The sequence below is a fragment of the Sphaeramia orbicularis genome, chromosome 5, assembly GCF_902148855.1.
Source record: "Sphaeramia orbicularis chromosome 5, fSphaOr1.1, whole genome shotgun sequence".
In the NCBI taxonomy this organism is placed as follows: domain Eukaryota; kingdom Metazoa; phylum Chordata; class Actinopteri; order Kurtiformes; family Apogonidae; genus Sphaeramia; species Sphaeramia orbicularis.
In genome coordinates this window covers 28,620,596-28,639,481 of record NC_043961.1, presented here as the reverse complement: position 1 = coordinate 28,639,481, position 18,886 = coordinate 28,620,596, and the positions used below count along the sequence as shown (strand labels likewise).

Below are 18,886 nucleotides of genomic sequence, written 5' to 3'. Positions count from 1 at the left end.
GTGAATAGAAGTGATCTCAGAGATGTTCTTTGAGTTGCCTGGCCTCATGGTCATGGGGATTGTGAACACCCTCAACACACCATCTGCTTGCAGAGTGTAAAATATTATGTAATTGTATGCATGCATACACACATACACGTAACTGTATATATTTATATATAGAGAGAGATTTATAGATACATTGACCTGAACTGATTTAATCTGATACTGCTGACATGATCTCTAATCATAGGGATATGTCAATGTCAGTGTATCATTATCTTTTTTGAGAATATCTGTTCATTTTGTCGTCATGTTTACATTATTCTCCAACATTAATCGCGTTACGTAAGACTCACCAAGTTTTAAGTCTCGCGGTATTTCCTAAATGGAAGTGTCAGAGTGTCAACAACGGCCAGGCAGCAGCAGCACTGTCCGGAGCAGGGAGGGGAGTGAAGAGGCAGTTTAAACATCGGGTCAGTGTGCTAACATTCGGTTCATCAGGCACTCAGTGTCTTTTTAATACAACCATACAGTATTCATACAGCATGTAGTATGGTCGTGTTATCGTCGCTTAGTTTATGAGAATAGCATTCTTCAGCGTTAGCTTGCTAACGATTAGCCACGAAGTTGGCAGACCTGTTAATGTACTCCTAAGGTAAGCTAGCGAATCCTCCGTTAGCGTTAGCTTAGCTGTATTGTGTCTGGCAACTGTGCTGGATATTTTTGTCATATGAGACTCACCCTTTGTCTATAATACGTTTCAATGATGTTCCACTTATCGTTTGATGCAGTGGCACAACTGTCAGGATGTGAAAACACAATGTATTGGTGTGGCTAGAGATGAGGTTTTGCTAACCAGAGGCCCATCTCCCACAGAGTCGGAGCTAGCCAGAGAATTTGCACATAAGGCTACCTATCCACAGGTTAACCGAAGCCACCCAGTTAGCTACAAAGCTGGACGACCTAAGTGATAACCAGCTCACCAGCCTTTATCTCTGCGTCTTCTCTTAGATTGAATCTAAGTCAACAGGTCTATAATGTATTTGTTCCTTAACACTTGTCTCTGGACTTCGTGTTATCATGTTATGTGCGTTTTGATAACGTGTGATCTCATGCTTTTAATGGCGCTAATATAGATTGTAATTGTCCACATGTGCACAGCGTCGTGTCATGTTGACAGAGGTTACGTGTTTATTTAGGTAAACATAAGTCTACACAAACAAAGAGCAGTGAGTGTTTTCTATACACCTAGATCTGTATGGTTAACCTATTAAAGCAATCTGTGCCACTCACTCTTTGGCAATAACAGACTTGAAACCAAAAGCGTCAGTCATTTATTTTTCAGGTGGATTTTCAAAAAATGACTCATAAACAACTGTTTGTTTTTTTCTTTTTTCCCTCTATTTTGTAGATTTTTTCTCCGAAATGGGGGATGATCGACCTTTCGTATGCACTGCCCCAGGATGTGGGCAGGTATGACTTTTAACACATTCATTTTTACATGTGTCCGATGCCTCCCTTTGTTACCATGTAAGATTAGTTTTATTATCGTGGAACATGTGGTATAAGAGTAAGAGAACAAACACAAGAGTGATCAGGAAACATATAATAATTAAGTAAATAAGTCTCCATGTCCATGACATGTCCAAAAGGGAAAGGAAGATGTATTAACTGAAATGATACTTCCCCTTTGCACTTCATTTGATCTCTCATAGAAATCTGAAATTAATCAAATTATATAGTGGAATGACTACAACTTAGCCTCCAGCTGTCTTGCTTACCAGGTGCTATTATTTTTACCTTTTCCACTATAATTAAATCCTGATAGTGGCACAGTTGATTATATGCCACTGTTTAGATAGACTCTATGCTATACTCAATATTTCATACATTAATGCTCATCGACCATTTTTTAATGTCTCTTGATTATATTTTTCAGAGATTCACCAATGAAGATCATTTGTCTGTCCACAAACACAAGCATGAAATGACATTAAAATTTGGTCCTGCCCGAACAGACTCTGTTATCATTGCAGGTAATTTCATTAACTTTATAAGCATATTTTATTGTGGAACTGGAGTGGTCTGGAAAGTACTCAAGATGTCGCTACTGTGTAGACCTGTGTTGATATGCTTCTTTTATTACTTTAGTCAGACAGTACTATCTCCATTAATGATATGGTATATATTTTTCTAGACCAGACGCCCACACCAACACGTTTCCTTAAGAATTGTGAGGAGGTTGGACTATTTAATGAGTTAGCCAACTCTTTTGAGCAAGAGTTTTGCAAAGCACACGAAGATGAGCAAAGGACAAAAAACCCGGCTAGAGTAAGAAACAATTAAAATGTTTATTGGCACATTACTCATTTCTTTGGCCTGCCATTTAATGTAATGTAGGGTGTGAACAAATGATCTGAAAGACTATGATCTTCTTTTTGCATATTAGGGTGCACCTTTACAAACACCATCTGAAGCAAAAGATGAGGATGATAGTCCCTTACAAGTGGATTCTTCCCCTCCAGGAAGTCCAGATTCCTCATCTAGCATGTCAGACAACAGTAGAGATTCAAGGGTAAGAGAAGAGAGAAAGGAGGGTGTAAGTGAAGTGACATCTGATTGGGAAGACAAAACGTGTAGAAAATAAGTAATGGGTTATTATTATCTTATTTATGGACAGGAGATTGTCACAAATCCTGTGGTAAGCTCGGCACCTACTCCAACTATTGTGCGTCCAGGGTCTCTTCCTCTTCACTTGAGTAATGATCAACTACATCCAACTCTGCCATCTCCAACATCTGTCATCACACAAGCTCCACCCTCCAACAGACAGCTCAGGTAAAATGCACTGCAGTATAGTCATGCATTTTTTTTGTTGGACAATAGTATGTGACTGACTGACTTACAGAGTTAAACAGTCTAGATTAACTCATTTTTACCTTTTAACTGTAATCTAGTAAAAGAAAAATGAAAACACTCAAGTACTTTGTGACTTCGAGACAAAATTAGATAAAACAAAACATTTCTAACAAGCTAAATATTTAGACAGATCTGGATAACAAGACTGCATTTGAGGTCTGTTGATTTTTCTTTCATCCTACTTAGATCTAACAGCATTGTGGGTGTAAGCTAGCAGTTTTGGCACTGTACCTTTGAGACTTTTATGTTGGATGTCTAAAAATTGCAAACCCATCCATATATATATTTGTAAAAATATGGCATGTTGCAGAAACTGATGATGCTCTATTTGATTTTTTTTTTTCATACAGGAACATGAGATTACTTGTATGTTTTGCATTAAAGAGGCTGGGTCAGTGGGTACAAAAGCAGCAATGTGCAAGTGTTGTCCTTTCCTCAACAGCTCCCCAACAAGTTCTTATCCATTAGTGAGGCATCTTCCCAATGGGCAGACAGTGCCACTCTTACCTAGTCCAGTGCAGATGACCTCAGTGATATCTGTAAGTTGTCATTTTCAGAACTTTAAAATACTAACAATACTACATTACTATAAAATTTAATACTATTGATTTTTTTTCATTCTCTGTCTTTCTTTGGGTATTTGATGCCCTGCGTAGCTTGCAAGGCCAGTGAACACAGTGCCTAACATCCCTGGTATCCCTGGACCTCCAGTTGGTGGAGCCAGCAGTGGATCGTCCTCTCCATCTGGGTACAGTCTGCACTCTGAAACCAAGATGGTAAGATGATCAGTCATACTGATAGCTACTCTAAAGTTCCAGTAAGTTCATTTATATAAACCCATCTGTTATATTATTAAAATTACTATTGCAAACTTGCAGATGCCCCATTTTCATCATGAGTATCAGCATTAGATAAATTAACTACAGGGAATGTGCTTGTGTGTCTTTGCAGAGGCTGAAGGCAGCTCTAACTCATCAGGGCCAAGCAGCACAAGATGGTGCTGGTGGGGGTGCAGGGTCCATTCCTGCTGTCCCCCAGAGACAAGAACAGAGCCAACAGCCCAGTCAAAACTCTGATGCACCATCACCTGCCCAACCACAGGTACCATATACTTTTACAAGATTAGACATCAGGCATAACAAAATATGAAGTCATTTATGACTGCAGCATCTTAAACACCAGTAACAGGCATGAATGTACCTGACACTTTGCAGTTCTCTACCTAAGATCTACCTTATACACATGTACTGTATGGGTTTGCAGAGGTGCTGGATAGTGCACTCACCTAAATGTATTCATTCCCATCCCCACTACATTTCCCAGGTGTCCCCTGCCCAGCCCACAGGGGGTCGACGGCGACGTGCTTCAGAAATGGACCCCGATGAGAGGAGGCAACGTTTCCTTGAAAGAAACCGGGCAGCCGCCTCTCGTTGCAGGCAGAAACGAAAGCTGTGGGTTAACTCATTGGAGAAGAAAGCGGAGGATCTCGCCAGCATGAATGTTTCGCTGACGGTCAGTCTGTCACTCCAGGATTATTTCAACAGCCTCAGACCACTTGCAGAAAAGTCTTGATAGTTTGTTTTGGGTATTTTTTTGTTAGCTTTCTGAGTGTGAGTTCCAATCAAAATCGATAATTATCACTACCTTTAATGGCCTTTTTAATGAAGATCCTGACCCACTCTCACACAGAACCATCAATGCAGAATGTGTACTTGCAGTATTTTTCTGGCTGATGTTCCATTTTAATATACTTATAAGCAGTAAATCCTCTCAGTGTCATGAAGTTGCCTCAGAATAGCAGGCTTAGCTTTAACTGTTCAAGACTCGCTGATATTTTGCAGTGCAGATTGTGTATGATGCAACTCTGTGTTACATAAAACCAGTTTTATTCATCTTTCACTGGATGATGCTACAGCAGAGTGCACTTGAACAACACACGTTACATGCTTGTGTGCCACTTGCAGCGCATTCTACTGATTTCATCATCGATGCAGTGTTAGAAAAATGTTTTTGAACACCCTGTGTGTTTGTGATATATTGCATTAAGAATTACTCTTAAGTCATTAAACTCTGCCAAGTATTGTGCCATCCTCCAAACCCACATCCTCCCTTCAGAACATGCACTGTTCTGTCAAGGTCAAAACTAAATGTTTTAGTGAGATAATGGCCCTTGAAACATATCAAGGACAATGCATGTTGAAACTGTCAGTAGTTTAGTTTTGTCCTTTTTTTCCTAGTTAACCATAAACCAGAAAAATTATTTGCATATGTGTGGGTCTGTCTGATACAACCACACCTTTTGAAACTAAAAAGATTTTTCAGCAAATATTTCATGATAAAATTAAAAAAAAAAAAAAAAATTAGGGTGTCCAAAAACCTTTTTCCACTATTGCATGCACTGTGTGATTATTTCACACAATTGCAATATTTGTCTGCATTCAGTTGTGTAAATAAAGCCAGATTAAACTAATTCCACATCAGTTTTACAGTTTCATATTGAATTGGTGCATTTTTTAAAGGTCATTTCTCTTGTATATTAAAGTTTTTAACTATAGCAAATACCCCCAATGCATTTTTGGTCACAAAGCCTAAAATAAAATTAGAAATACAATTTACATTTTTATCACATTGAGCACCTCATTCAATGAAAATAATGCCTGTTATCTTTGTTAATTGAATTGTATGTGTATAAATAAACTATTATTAGGTTTATCTTACAGTAGCGGCATTACATGAACAAAGAGTCAAATGGCTGAGTGAAATTATATAAATAAAATGACAGTTAACTGTCAAGCCTATGGCTAAACTAGGACAACCATTTTTTATTTCATAGGAGATGAAAACGTGATTCTCAGAGTTGGAAGTGGCCTTAAAAATGTACTACAACTACATATTTATTTTCAGCATCATATTTAGTAAACTTATAGTATGTCTGAAAACTTTTCTCCACTACTGTGTGATGAACTGTTTGAGCCGGTGATGGACAACATTTGATTTGTTCATGTGACTGAACTGATTTATATAAGTTATTTATCTACATATATATGTGTGTAAATATAAGTTGATTCATCAAGCCATTTTCTTACCTTACTGATGAAGTGAACTAATATAGTTTTTATTGCCCAGACTTTGACATGAAGGTGATTACAATTTGTGTTGCAGAATGAAGTAACACTTTTGAGGAATGAGGTGGCACAGCTGAAGCAGCTCCTCCTGGCCCACAAAGACTGCCCTGTCACCGTCATGCAGAAGAAAGCAGCTTTCTTAGGTATCTATTGAAAGTCACGAGCGGACAAATGGCTTCCACCACTGTGTCATTGTTTTGTCAGGATCCATCCATCATCTCATCCATCTAATGTATTCTTTTTACTCGCTCACCTCTCTAAGGGTGAATGTTTCTTTCTCTGTCTCTAGCTGCAGGAGGAGATGAAACCTCCAGGGATCCTTCCACCGAACCCATCGGCTCCCCGGCGGCGGTCATCCAGCACGGCCCATCGCCACCTGCCTCTGTCTCCAGCCCAGGAGCCACCATCAACGGAATGAGCGTCCGTGCTGCAGAGGCCGTGGCCATGTCAGTTTTGGCCGGCATGGGGTCAGGCCAGCCGGGAGGGGTTGTCATGGCAACGCAGTCACAGTCAGCCCCAAGATGATGTGCTGATGCAGGTAGTCAGAATAAACTTTGAGTGGCATTTGGAGGCCGGACAGGTGCAAAGTGTTCGAGTGAGGGACCCATCCTCTCTTAACCCCCAAACCCAGACTAAGATTCTCTCCTCCCCTCACAGCCAATGATAATCACACACCGACACGGCACAGTGCCTCCGTAACCCTCCACTCCCAGCAGGCTTCCTGTTCACAGAAGCCTCATCACTCTGCGTTTGTAAATAAGAATACCACGTCGGACACTCACTCTGCAGGGTTTGGGGTTGTTTCTTTATGACAGTTGGAAAAGGTTTCCGATTGCAATGAAAAGTATGAATGGAAGATCTTTATTTCAAAATCATCTTTTATTTTCAATTTACTTTAAAATGCAGCTTTAGTCCAACTCTGGTCCACACTGGGCTGTGATGAGGTTTAATACTTTCCAGGCAGGCTGCTTTACTGTAAGATATCATGTATTTTTCATTTGTAAGAAAAAATTTTAATGCCTGACACTGATTGTTGATTGTTGCAAGGTTGTGCTTATTGCAGTAAAAGTCAACCTGGAAAGTATTTTTGTTTTTCTGTTTCGTTTGCTTTTCAATGTGTTCTTCAGTTTTCTATGTGTATTTTCTTTTTGAGTTAGTTCTCCCTAAACATACATGTCATTATAGTGCATAACAAACCAAACTGTAGATGTGAACACAGTTTACCCTGTGAGTGTGTGCCTGAAATTGTTACCATTTGTTTTAACCTATTTCGAATGGATGTCATTACATTAGTGTATGTATCAAAACCCTATTGACTGCATGGAATTATTCAAGGCTGATGAATTACCACTGTTTGTGCTTCATCATACTATCACTGTCTTTTGATCCGCTTTTTTTTTTTTTTTCTGTCTCTTAAACCATCAAATTATTGATGCAAAATTTGTTATGTAAGGATTCCATCCTCAGTCCTAATGTAACACTTGAAACAGTTAGCTTTAGATGGCCTTTAAATGATAATCAAACTGAATAGATTTTAAATCATTTATCCAGGCATTTCAGTTGAGGAAAGAGTAGTGCAATATATTTTTCTATTGAATATCAATGTTCTTCTTGCATTTAGGTGACGTGTTTAGCCCAGCCACTGAAAGGGGTTCGGTGTGTTTCTGTTGAAAGCTCAAGTAATGAGACGACCAGAGAAAATGTGAAGATGAGTATTCTTAAATGAATGAGATCGGTGATTAGCTCACATCTATAGAGTTCTACAGACGGCCTAGTCGCGGATGTTTTCTAATATTTGAAATGCTGTCTTGTATTATGAAGTAGACATGATACCTGTTTGTGCAAGGTGCTTCTTTTGAAATGCAGATTATTTTATAACACATTATATTTCCAAGACTATCAACTTGTTTTTCCCCTATTTTGCCACCTTGTGTGTGTGTTGTTTTTTTTTTTTTTTAAGACATGTTTTACATGTTTATTTTTGCGGGAATTGTCCATCATGTGATAGTATGTCTTCTTATTTTGCGCAAAAGAGTAGATGTGTTTGTGTTATACAGAACCACATGACAAGCAGAAGATATGTGTACGGATGGAGTTTGTCAAATACTCAGGCCTCAAGATGGGAAAATTACTTGTGTATAGTCTCAACTAATGGATAAGATGTCTTGGGCAAATAATAAAATAAATTTATGAGAAAGCAGAGGTGATGTGTTGTTTTTCACCTGAGGGGGAGGGATGGCAGGTGAATGGATGTTTTGCCTCCCAGCTGTAAAAAGAAAGGACAGCAGAGGGAGCAGAGAGTCTGTTTCATCCCTCCGTCCTGTCACAGCAATTACCATCAGCCCGGGTCACGTGACTGACAGACTCCTCTGGTGAGTTATTCCATCTCCCACAGTCATGGCGGTGTCGGGGAGTCACGGAGATGGAGTAAACACCACCGCATCTTGATTCTTGGTTTTTTGTTTTTTTTTTTAAAGCTTCATTTCGGATTGTACCCGCTGTCATCTGAAATATCCGAGCCATCCCGCAGGCAGGGCTGCTGTGCTTCCGACCATGGCCGACCGCGGTGTTGATCTGTCGGCTCTGCCTAAAGAGGTCAGGGACCAGCTGGCGGAGTTGGATCTGGAGCTCTCCGAAGGTAAGAGCTCCGAACTGCGGCTTTTAGACTTACATCCGAGGCTTTCGTGACTGCACACGGAAGTTAAAGTGCTGATCGGGACGAGGTGAAGCCGTCCGTGGGATCTTCCCTTTGCGGTGGATCCGGACACGACTACAGCCAATCATCCAAACACACTGACCTCCTTTTCTAAAGCTGTCATTCCTCCATCAACTATCTATGCTGCTTTTAGTCCACATATTCGTTTCGGTTGCATTCATATGCCACTGACAGATGGCTGTTTATGTATGACATCTGCCACGTTTTAGTCATTTATTCCTCCATTTTCTGTTTTTTATCCACACTTTGAGGCTGCACACATCCATACATTGCATATTGTGATAGATATATATATGTAAGCACTTGTCTGGGAAAATGGGTCAAGTTTTCCATCCCTCAGGCCTTAAGTGTGTATACATGTTTGCAGCCCCTGACATTAGTGGGCACCACATTATGCTCATCTGCTCCTGAAGTCTGAAACTGCAGCATTTCACAGCCATGGAGCACTCACTGTTTGTTTTCTCAGACTGACTGTGGAAAAGGAGAATATTGGTGCTTGTTGTTATGCAAGTCTCCTCCTCACACTGTGAATCACAGTGCCGCAGCTTGATTGGTGCTGTGCAGTTCTCAGGTGCCCGGGGGTGGATGAGTAATGTTATATTTCTCTGAGAGCCAAGCAGCAGGATGTATGGGGCCACTAATGATGCTCATGGTGCTTGACTGAACCACGATCCTTCCTGTTCTGTAGGAAGTTACCTGGAACTGTCCAGCCCACGGAGAAACACAGGGGAAACTTTAAATCATATTAAATAGCTGAGGGTGGCAGCTTGGCATCATCTTATGTTTAAGCTATTTTAGTTTTCCTAATAATAAATAGTAAAATTTATTGATATTGCAGTTATCCCAGAGAAAACATCACAAAGTGCTTTACAGATTAAAAAGACATAAGACGGCAACACACAAAAAACAAATAAACTCTTCACAGATTAAAAAGACACAAGGCAGCAACACACAAAAAGAATACAAAGTGCAAAACAAACAAACAAAAAAAAAACATGATCAGAGTCCATACAACTCTGGATAAGTTTTACGACCAAGTACACTAACTTGAACGCTTGAATAATAATAATAATGGATTGGATTTTATATAGCGCTTTACATTATTGATCCATTATTCATTCGCTCTCACATTCCCCCTCTGGTGGTGGTAAACTACATTTGTAGCCACAGCTGCCCTGGGACAAGCTGCCAATTCGCGCCTACGGCCCCTCCGACCACCACCAAACATTCATACACCAGTGTGAGTGGCACTGGAGGCAAGGAGGGTGAAGTGTCTTGCCCAAGGACAGAACAGCACATGGACAGAGCAGGATTTGAACCGCTAACCCTTCAGTTATTGGACGACCCACCCCACCACCTGAGCCATGGCCGCCCCATAAAGTAATTATTCAAAATTTCTGTATGTAAAAACAGGTGGAAGAAGAATACAGATCTTCTAGTTAGTTAAAGTGCCACTTTGTGAAAATACTCCACTAAAAGTAAAAGTTTAGCATTCATAACTTTTAAGTAGAAGTGTTCAAGTATCATCAGCACAATGGAACGTAGAAGACCCAGTGTGACATTTGTGTCAGTTCCCACATAAATGTTTCTCTTTATTTAACCATCCTTAAGGGATTTATCACCATTTATTGTAATATTATCTTATGTATTTTGTGTTTTTTTCAGTGAAAATCAGGTATTTTCTTAGATTTAATTTACTAATCATGTAGATGTTCATAAAGGCTCAGAGTAAAGTTGAGGATTATTATATCCAAAAATAGAGAAAACTGAAGAAAAAGTGACTTTTTCAGTCAAATCTATCATTAATTGAACATAAACCAAGTGTGTCCATTCACTGTCATTGATCCAACTCCATGGGTTTTACTGGTGAATCAATGTTGTAGAAGAAAGGGTTTCCATGTTCACTACAGAGCCTCTGAACGTCCAAATGGGTCATATCTGATGACCATGGAAAGATGACAAACTGTATTTTACACCAATTATTTACATGGATTAGTGGATCAACAGGGATTAAACGGTTTATGTCAGTAGATGATTTTGGTAGATGGTGGATGTTTGGGTCTTTATGGGTTAACTATATATTGTGTAATAAAATGGTCCCTGTCTGTGTTTTATTATTATATATGATGTTTTTGGTTTATTATTATTGCTTCATTAATGTGTGTGTGTGTGTGTGTGTGTGTGTGTGTGTGTTGGATTGTACTGATGTGGATGTTTAAGGTTCAGCTCATTTAACTTAGTTGTTAATAATGTTGGTGGTTTCATTTACAGCAATGCGTCATATATTACCATGTAATATAACATCATCACATGTTTGTAGTGTTGCTGTCCCGTGACATCCACATATCTCTTAAAAAAGAATATAACATGGGACTGTTTTCAGCTCTGTAAAAATGTATTTTTGAGCTTAACCAAAAGGGTTTTAAAGAGCTTATTTAACTTAAGAAGGGGGACAGTTCTCTCAATCCATAAAAGAAGCCATCATCTTTCATTTGATCACAAACATGTGTTTAGGACACGTGGTCAACACTGGGCAGGAAGGGAATAAAAAAGCTGCCAGACAAATGTAGTGAAGTAAAAATACAGTATTTGTCCTTGAGATGTAGCTGAGTAGAAAAATAAAAGTGTCTGAATTGGAGATACTCAAGTGAAGTACAAGTTTCTCAGATTTATAGTTAAGTGAATAAAGCACTTATTCATATTCCACCAGTACATAAAATGTGTATTTAAAACAATCACGCTGCTTATAGTAGCCTACTTTCTATTTGTAGGTCTGGTATCAGTTAACCTTAAAAGTATGTTGTTGCTGATAAGTTTTTGCTTTATCTAAATCAACGAGTGTTGCAGACTTCGACTGTATCATGCTTCGGCCTGAGCTCCTCTCGAGTGTGTGCTCTGGTTAATAGCACACTCCAATTAACAGTGTGATAATGAGGAGCATAATAGAAGAGGGACTGTTCGCTCTGTGGCCAACTCATTTAACATAGGTGAGACACAGTGCATGATGGGAAATTGCTGTGTAATCAAGTGTAATTCAGCACAGTCCATAAAACACCTGCAAATATATGAATGTATGTCAAGTCTATTAGAAGCCTAATGATAACCTGAGCTCTGACTGTCCCTGCAGTTCACTGTTTTCATTTTGACTGTAACTTCATCTCTGGTGGGTGAGGTTTTGTAGAGTTAATCTGTCTATCTCACCCTCCTTCTGTCACTCTTAAGGTAGTTCATTTCACAACTATAGTTGGGAAGTGGCAATTTAATATATACTAATACCATAATTGATTCCACTTATCTGATAATTTTTTTTTTTTTTTTAATTTCTGGTGAATTTAGTGTGAGGAAATTAAAAAATATATATATATATATGACATTTGTTGAATTAAAGCCCACATTTTAGCAAATTGCTGGTGTTTCCCCCCATACTTTAAATCATCATTTAATAATAATAATTTAACAGGCATAACTAGTATTTTTCTTATCTTCTGTCATGAATTGAGCCACTCTGTGGACCATTTCTTTCTCTATGCTATGACTCCATCTTATTTTAAGCGTCTAGTTTGACAGTGAACAGATGACAAAAGCTGATGTTATTGTTCATATGCTCTTATGCATCTGTGATCTTGTCAAAGGATATACATAGTTTCAATGGATCAGACAGTTTGGAACGGTTGTTATCTGGAACCGGTTCTCCATTCCCGTCTGCACTTAAAACTTTATGATTTTAAGAGGTGAATTGACAGTATAGTTTCACATAGTTTCCTTTAACCCATAAGGACCCAGTGTGACTTTTGTTGCAGTTGCCAAATGAATTTTTCCTCTCTATTTCACCTTTCCTAAGTGATTTATCATCATTTATTATAATATTATCCTCTGAATTTTGCTTTTTTTCAGTGAAAAAAAAAACAGGAAAAAAACTGAAGAAAATGAGACTTTTTCAGTACAATATAGCATTAACTGAACATAAACCCAGTATCTCCATCCACTGTCATTGATCCAACCCCATGGATTTCACTGGTGAATCAATGTTGTAGAAGATGACAGTGTTTCTACGTTCACTACGGAGCCTCTGAACGTCCAAATAGGTCATATAAGATGACCATGAAAAGGTGATAAACTGTGTTTTACACCAATTATTTAAATGTATTGATAGGATTAGTGGACCAACAGTTTAGATCAGTAGATGCTTTTGATCAAAGGTGGCTGTTTGGGTCTTTATGGGTTAAGGCTATTTTCTGACTCATATCTTTTATTTTTTAGTTTTATTTTATTTTTTGCTTATATGTGGCTAAGATTTGTTTCCTCATGAGTGTGAAAACCACTAAACATACAGAATATGTCTGAATATTTGGTTCACTTCCATTGTGGTCCTGTGCCAGACACAAGTCTGATGTTTTGTAATCCGACCACAGTCTGAGCTGTCACATCCAAACTCATGCAACAACCCATGCAACACCACTCTAGACTGATATTTGCCACACTGCTGTGTTGATTGGGGACATCTGACTGTATATCACCTTATAAATGACTGTATAAGCGCTGGGTGCAGACACTGAGATCAGAGTAATAAATCTGAACTGAGCACAAAGGTGAGCAATGTGAAGATAGCAAAAATGAAAAAGAATAGTGAAAAACACAAATCATGAGACTGTGACATTGCAGTGTTGCTTTAAAAGAATAAAAACTAGTATCATGTTACACTTTATTAAGCATGAGGAACACAATAATAATTTTCTGTATAATTTTGTTCACTAAAAGTAAATGAAACCTGCCCAAGTTTAACAGAGTGGAAAGTAGACACCCCACCCCGGTGTGTCCCTCAGCAGGGGGACAGACAGACAGACAGCCTCATCCTCAGAGGACACTGGTTCTGTCAGCGATGGTAACCTTAGATCACACCGTACTCCTTTAATAATCAAAAACGCTGCGTGCTGTCCAGATGCCCACCTCCCGTGTCCACATTTTCCAGTGTGATGAAGTGCGTTCGCCGTCTGCTCGGTAGCACGTCAGGACCTCCACAGGACCGATGGTACGAGGCAGGCGGCAGCTGGCCACCCTACAAGTCTGAAACTTTCTCATGGATATCTTTTACATGGCAACAATCACCCCATTGTTGTCCCCATAGATTGTGCTCCCCTAGCAACAAACAGAGAAAAATATGCATCAGCACTTTTTTTTCCACTGCATTAGTTGAACCCTACAGTGTGTGTGTTAGTGTGTGTTTGTCTGTATTTGTGTGTTAGTGTGACAGCGAAACAGAGCACCACGCCCACTTTAACCTCTGTGACTGTAAGGACACAAAGAAAGCCATTGAAGGCATCAAAGGGTTGGTGATTTAGCCAGGCAGGAATTTAGAGCATTGAACCACAACTCTTTAAGATGCTCAGCTCTGGAGTGTGTGGGCATCACCCTGCAGCTCCTGTGTTTGTATCAAAGTGTGTGAAACTGACACACAGACTGGCAGAGTGGGAATATGATAATGACCAACGATGAATTGCTGTGTCCAGATGCACTGGCTAGTGGGAAAGCAGTGTATGGAGCATTGGCAGATCCGCTCATGGCAGCAGCTGGGTGTCAAACATCTGTATTTTTATGACTGGACTCAATATTTTATTCAGTAAAGTTATTGTTTAGTCACAGTATATGTCCTCTCGGTTTGTATTTGGCCCATTTCAGACTAGTTTATGTAAAGTTTATGTCCATGTGTGGGTGGGGATAACACTGTAGAAGTCCACGACATAGATTAGATTAGATTAGATTAGATTAGATTAGATTAGATAGAACTTTATTGATCCTTTGGGTAGAGCCCTCAGGAAATTGAGGTTCCAATAGCAGCACAACACCAGATATACACACACAAGAAAAACTACAAGAAAATAGCAAAACAATAACTAAAAAAGAAAACAGTATTAAAAAAACAAACAAAACAAAAACAGGCAATTGCACATTGTAAAGTACTAGTAGAAACAATAAGTAACAAGGTGGTAAAAATAAAGGAATATTAGCAATAATAATAATAATAATAATAATAATAAATAGCTAAATCTGTTGTATGTATGTATATTAGATGTATGTATGTATGTATGTATGTATGTATGTATGTATGTATAGTTTAATAATCACAGGATAAAAGTTCTAATGAGGTGATAACAGTAATAATAATAATAATAATAATAATAATAATAATAATAATAATAATAATAATAATATTAAATAGCTAAATCTGTTGTATGTATGTATATTAGATATATGTATGTATGTATGTATGTATAGTTTAATAATCACAGGATAAAAGTTCTAATGAGGTGATAACAGTAATAATAATAATAATAATAATAATAATAAATAATAATAATGATAATAATAATAATAATAATAATAATAATAATAATAATAATAATAATAATAATAATAATAATAATAATAAGGATAATTGGCAGCTGTAAGAAAACTAAATTACTGGGATACATCACACCTACAACTTATTGGACTTCCCATTCCTGTTGATTTGAAATATTTCCTGATAAAAACATGTCACGTAATGTGTAATGATAAATGTTACATCAGTGTTTCTAAGATTAATGGGTGAAGATGAAGGAACCAAGATGATAACTTGTAGTTGGTAATGGTTATTGATTGTCGGAGCATGACATATATAATTCAGAAATCTAGAGGTAAGGATAAAAAACTTTGGGAGCATAGATGATAATGTAAACAAAATGAACCCTAAAGATGAAATACAATTATTCATTAGATACATAATTATAACAGTATGAAATTATATTATGACATTTGTCCAGCCTCTAGCCCTGTGTTAGCAATGAAACTCTTGAATTCAATGTGTCCCATTACTTTTGTCCATATAGTGTATTTCTGCTAAATAACCAGTAGTTAACTACTCTGGGTTTTATCCATATGATGTTTTTTGCTTTTTTAAATATATCAACGGTCTTTCTTTAAAAAATTGTACTATATTACCTTGTGTACCGTTAAGCCTGTCATATTTATTACATAATCGTCTTATCGTAAATACCTGAGCTAAACACAGTTACTTTTAAGGATGATTGTCTTTATTCACTTGCATAAAACAGCTGGATGAAACTACTAGATACCACTAATGTCATATTTCATCACTATTTCTCATCATTTTCTACTGTTGCTCCTCAAATAATAAGATCTTGTGGTGCTTCTGCTGAAAATTGTGATTACAAAGCTGAAAACATGAACAGAAATGCACTTTTTGTTTATGATTGCTGGTTTTCAATGCCAATCAGTGGCTATTCTTCTTGAAGTGTACCATGTGCGCATAAATAAACTGTTATCTGCTAAGGTTATACAACACCACTTGCATGAAAAATACAAATTGTTAATTAAAAATATTTGCATGACCATTACATCAATGAAAATATTACTGTATACTGAAATTAAAGCCTCAATGGGCAGATTTTTTCCAGCACACAGTCTTAAATCTGTCATTGGATCATATGTACTTGTCAAGTAACTATAATTATAGTAAAATTGTAGGGAAAAATTCATGTTATGGTTATCTAAAGGTCTTTACAGTTCTTGTTCCGCTACAAAGAGATTCAGTTTATACATAAAACAGAAAATCATTCCTCTTAGCCTTCCTGCAGTGAATGAAACAGATACCAAATGACTACACGTGATCACATGTCTGCTTAAGCTGCCAGCCCGTCCAGATTTCACAGCGACATGTGGTGATTTTCTGCATCCTTCAGTCCCATTGCTGTCTCCGATAAGTAGATGTGTGGAGTTTCTCGTGACTCGTGTCCATCCAGCTGTCTGTCTGTGACGCCGTGGACGAGAGGCAGGTTTTTATCGCGGTAGTCTGTTCCATACTGAACGAGAGCGAGCAGAGAAATGAGAGATTACGGTCCTGCCTGCGTCTCTCAATCTAGGTCACAGAGCATCAGGGGGCAACACGCCTGGCTCATTTGGCCCGTGAGTCAGACTGGGCCAGTGCTGCTGCTGGGGATCGCACTCTCTCCTCCCTGACACCACCTCAGCCTGCTCCCTTTATCTGTCACGTTTCCTGTTTCTCCTGCTGTTTATTCTGTGTTTCCTCCTCATCAAAGTAAACAAGACCCATCTTTATAGAATAAAGCCGACATTATCATTTCCCCCATAAAAACACCTCTATGCATGATGGATTTCAGGGTATTACAATTCACTTTTAGTGTTCAGTCCCAAGTCCATCTTTCCTAAATCTAAATCTAAATACTAATTCCCTAAAACAAAACATATTGCAGTTTTTAAAAAATGACTGTTTTCATCCTCTCAATAAAGCCTTCTGCTAATTTTATGTTCTGCTTGACAAAGAGTGGGACAACCGTTGAAGATCCAAGAGGAGAAAAACCATGCAAAACAAATTAGAATTATGTAACAAAACGTGAAAAAAACAACGTAAAAGATAGGGCTGTGTATTGGCAAGAATCTGCCGATACAATACAAATCATAATACTAGAATCACAATACAATATATCACGATATATCACGATACTGTTAAAAAGGCTTTTTTTTTTTTTTTTTTTTTAAGATTTTTTAAAGATTTTTAAAAAAATTTTTAAATTATTTTTATTATCATTTTTTTCATTTTACATTCATTTATTCATATATATTTTTAAGATATTTTATATCTTTTTAAGATTTTTTCCTGGAAGAACTGAATTACACCACAAATGTGCACAAATACTAAACACATTTTTATTCGATCAAAACAGGATCTAATGCTATATCACAAAATCTTCCTGTATTCAAACTTAAATTATGCTTTAGAGACATTACAGGTTAAGATCCTACACAAATGTTCATATTCTATTAGTTCAGAACTAACATCATAACATTATTTTTGTGCAATCCCATAAAAGGAACTAACATTTGTTTCTCAGACAGTAAAAAGTGCTTTTAGGATGCTTTAAATAACCATTATTTAATAAAACAGTGTTAAATTATAATAAATAAGAAAAAACAATAAAGAAAACCAAAAAACAAAAATGAACCTCTGCCATATCTGCATTTGAATAAATACCTAAAAATATCGATACAGTACTTTTAAATATTGATACAGTAGTGTGAAATGAAATATCGCGATGTATTGCAGAACCGATATTTTCTAACACCCCTAGTAAGAGATGGGATGAAAACATGCAACTGATTCATATTAGTGATTCATGATGTATTTTTGTGAATCTGGATCCCGTGTAGACATCAAAAAAACTTGACCTAAAATAGTATGGGAACCACTGTTGCAGACCATTTGAATAATTAAAAAAATAATCAGTAATTACTATTGGAAAAGGTACAGAAAAGTCAACGTCTGACATAAATGTCATTTGCAAAGGATCGGGGTTTCTTGTGTGTAAACATGTCAGAAATCTGGCAAAAGAAAGATAAAATGTTTACTTTAGAAATTTACTAAAGAAGTAAAATGACTTCTAACTAAACCCATCTAAAAGAATATCTAAAAAACAATCTAGAAACAATGAACATTCCAAGAACAGAAACTCAAAGGTCATTTTGATGAACTGTTTTGTTGAAATTCCACAGAAAGTCGCACCTGATCTAGGGTAATAGTTATTTCCAAAACTGTATGTGTGAATAAGAGTGATTTAAGAAACTGCAGTGAAGACCACAACACTGTGACTCACTGATGTGTTTTTAAATGCATTTTTTGGTAGACCTTAAGATATAGTAGTGTCTGGAAGCACACATAATGCTTTCTTTCTCCAGTAAATTATTTGTTGTTTTTTCTTTTGATGGTTTACTGAAATCTCATCCTCAGAGACTGATGTTTGGAGGATGGAAAACACTGACTGTGTGTGGGCATATGTGTCGCCGTGCTTACGTGTGCATTTATTTGTGTGTGCATGCGGCATTGATGGGGAGAGGAAGGAAGCTGATTTAGCCTATCTATTTAAAAGCTTATTAACTGTTACAGAGGAGCTGTCCTCTGATCTCCAGCCAGAGCTCCAGGCCGCAGTCTTCGTTTTAAACCACAAAAAGTGAGACCATTGCGACAACCTATGACACACAAAAACACAACAGCCTGCCCCCCCCCCTTTTTTTTAATCTTTTTGGAAATGAATCATGAGGATTATATAACACCTTGTGCCTGTTTCCACCA

General features: G+C 37.6%; 2 protein-coding genes across 9 annotated transcripts in view; both read left to right on the top strand.

The window, feature by feature from the left end:
• Positions 1 to 347: 347 nt before the first annotated feature.
• Positions 348 to 8,226, top strand: atf7b (activating transcription factor 7b). Of its 4 annotated transcripts, none has more exons than XM_030134663.1 (12): positions 348 to 455; positions 1,394 to 1,455; positions 1,922 to 2,018; positions 2,180 to 2,313; positions 2,432 to 2,557; positions 2,663 to 2,820; positions 3,344 to 3,440; positions 3,558 to 3,677; positions 3,853 to 4,002; positions 4,225 to 4,413; positions 6,064 to 6,169; positions 6,316 to 8,226. In XM_030134663.1, exons 2-12 carry the CDS (start codon positions 1,408 to 1,410, stop codon positions 6,549 to 6,551), a joined length of 1,461 nt encoding a protein of 486 aa, XP_029990523.1. In that variant the 5' UTR covers positions 348 to 455; positions 1,394 to 1,407; the 3' UTR covers positions 6,552 to 8,226. The 4 variants fall into 4 exon arrangements, with proteins under 4 accessions (XP_029990523.1, XP_029990526.1, XP_029990527.1 ...); XM_030134667.1 differs by having other exon boundaries at positions 349 to 455; positions 6,289 to 6,458; XM_030134665.1 differs by lacking the exon at positions 348 to 455 and adding an exon at positions 463 to 637.
• Positions 8,227 to 8,385: 159 nt separating this feature from the next.
• dip2bb (disco-interacting protein 2 homolog Bb) overlaps positions 8,386 to 18,886 on the top strand; it is a 65,676-nt gene continuing 55,175 nt past the window's right edge. For 3 of the 5 annotated variants that reach the window (XM_030134662.1, XM_030134659.1, XM_030134661.1), the window contains exon 1: positions 8,386 to 8,664. In XM_030134662.1, the coding sequence (XP_029990522.1) occupies positions 8,580 to 8,664 (85 nt within the window). In that variant the 5' untranslated portion in view covers positions 8,386 to 8,579. The remainder of the gene's footprint in view (positions 8,665 to 18,886) is intronic. The other 2 variants (XM_030134660.1, XM_030134658.1) reach the window with 1 other exon arrangement.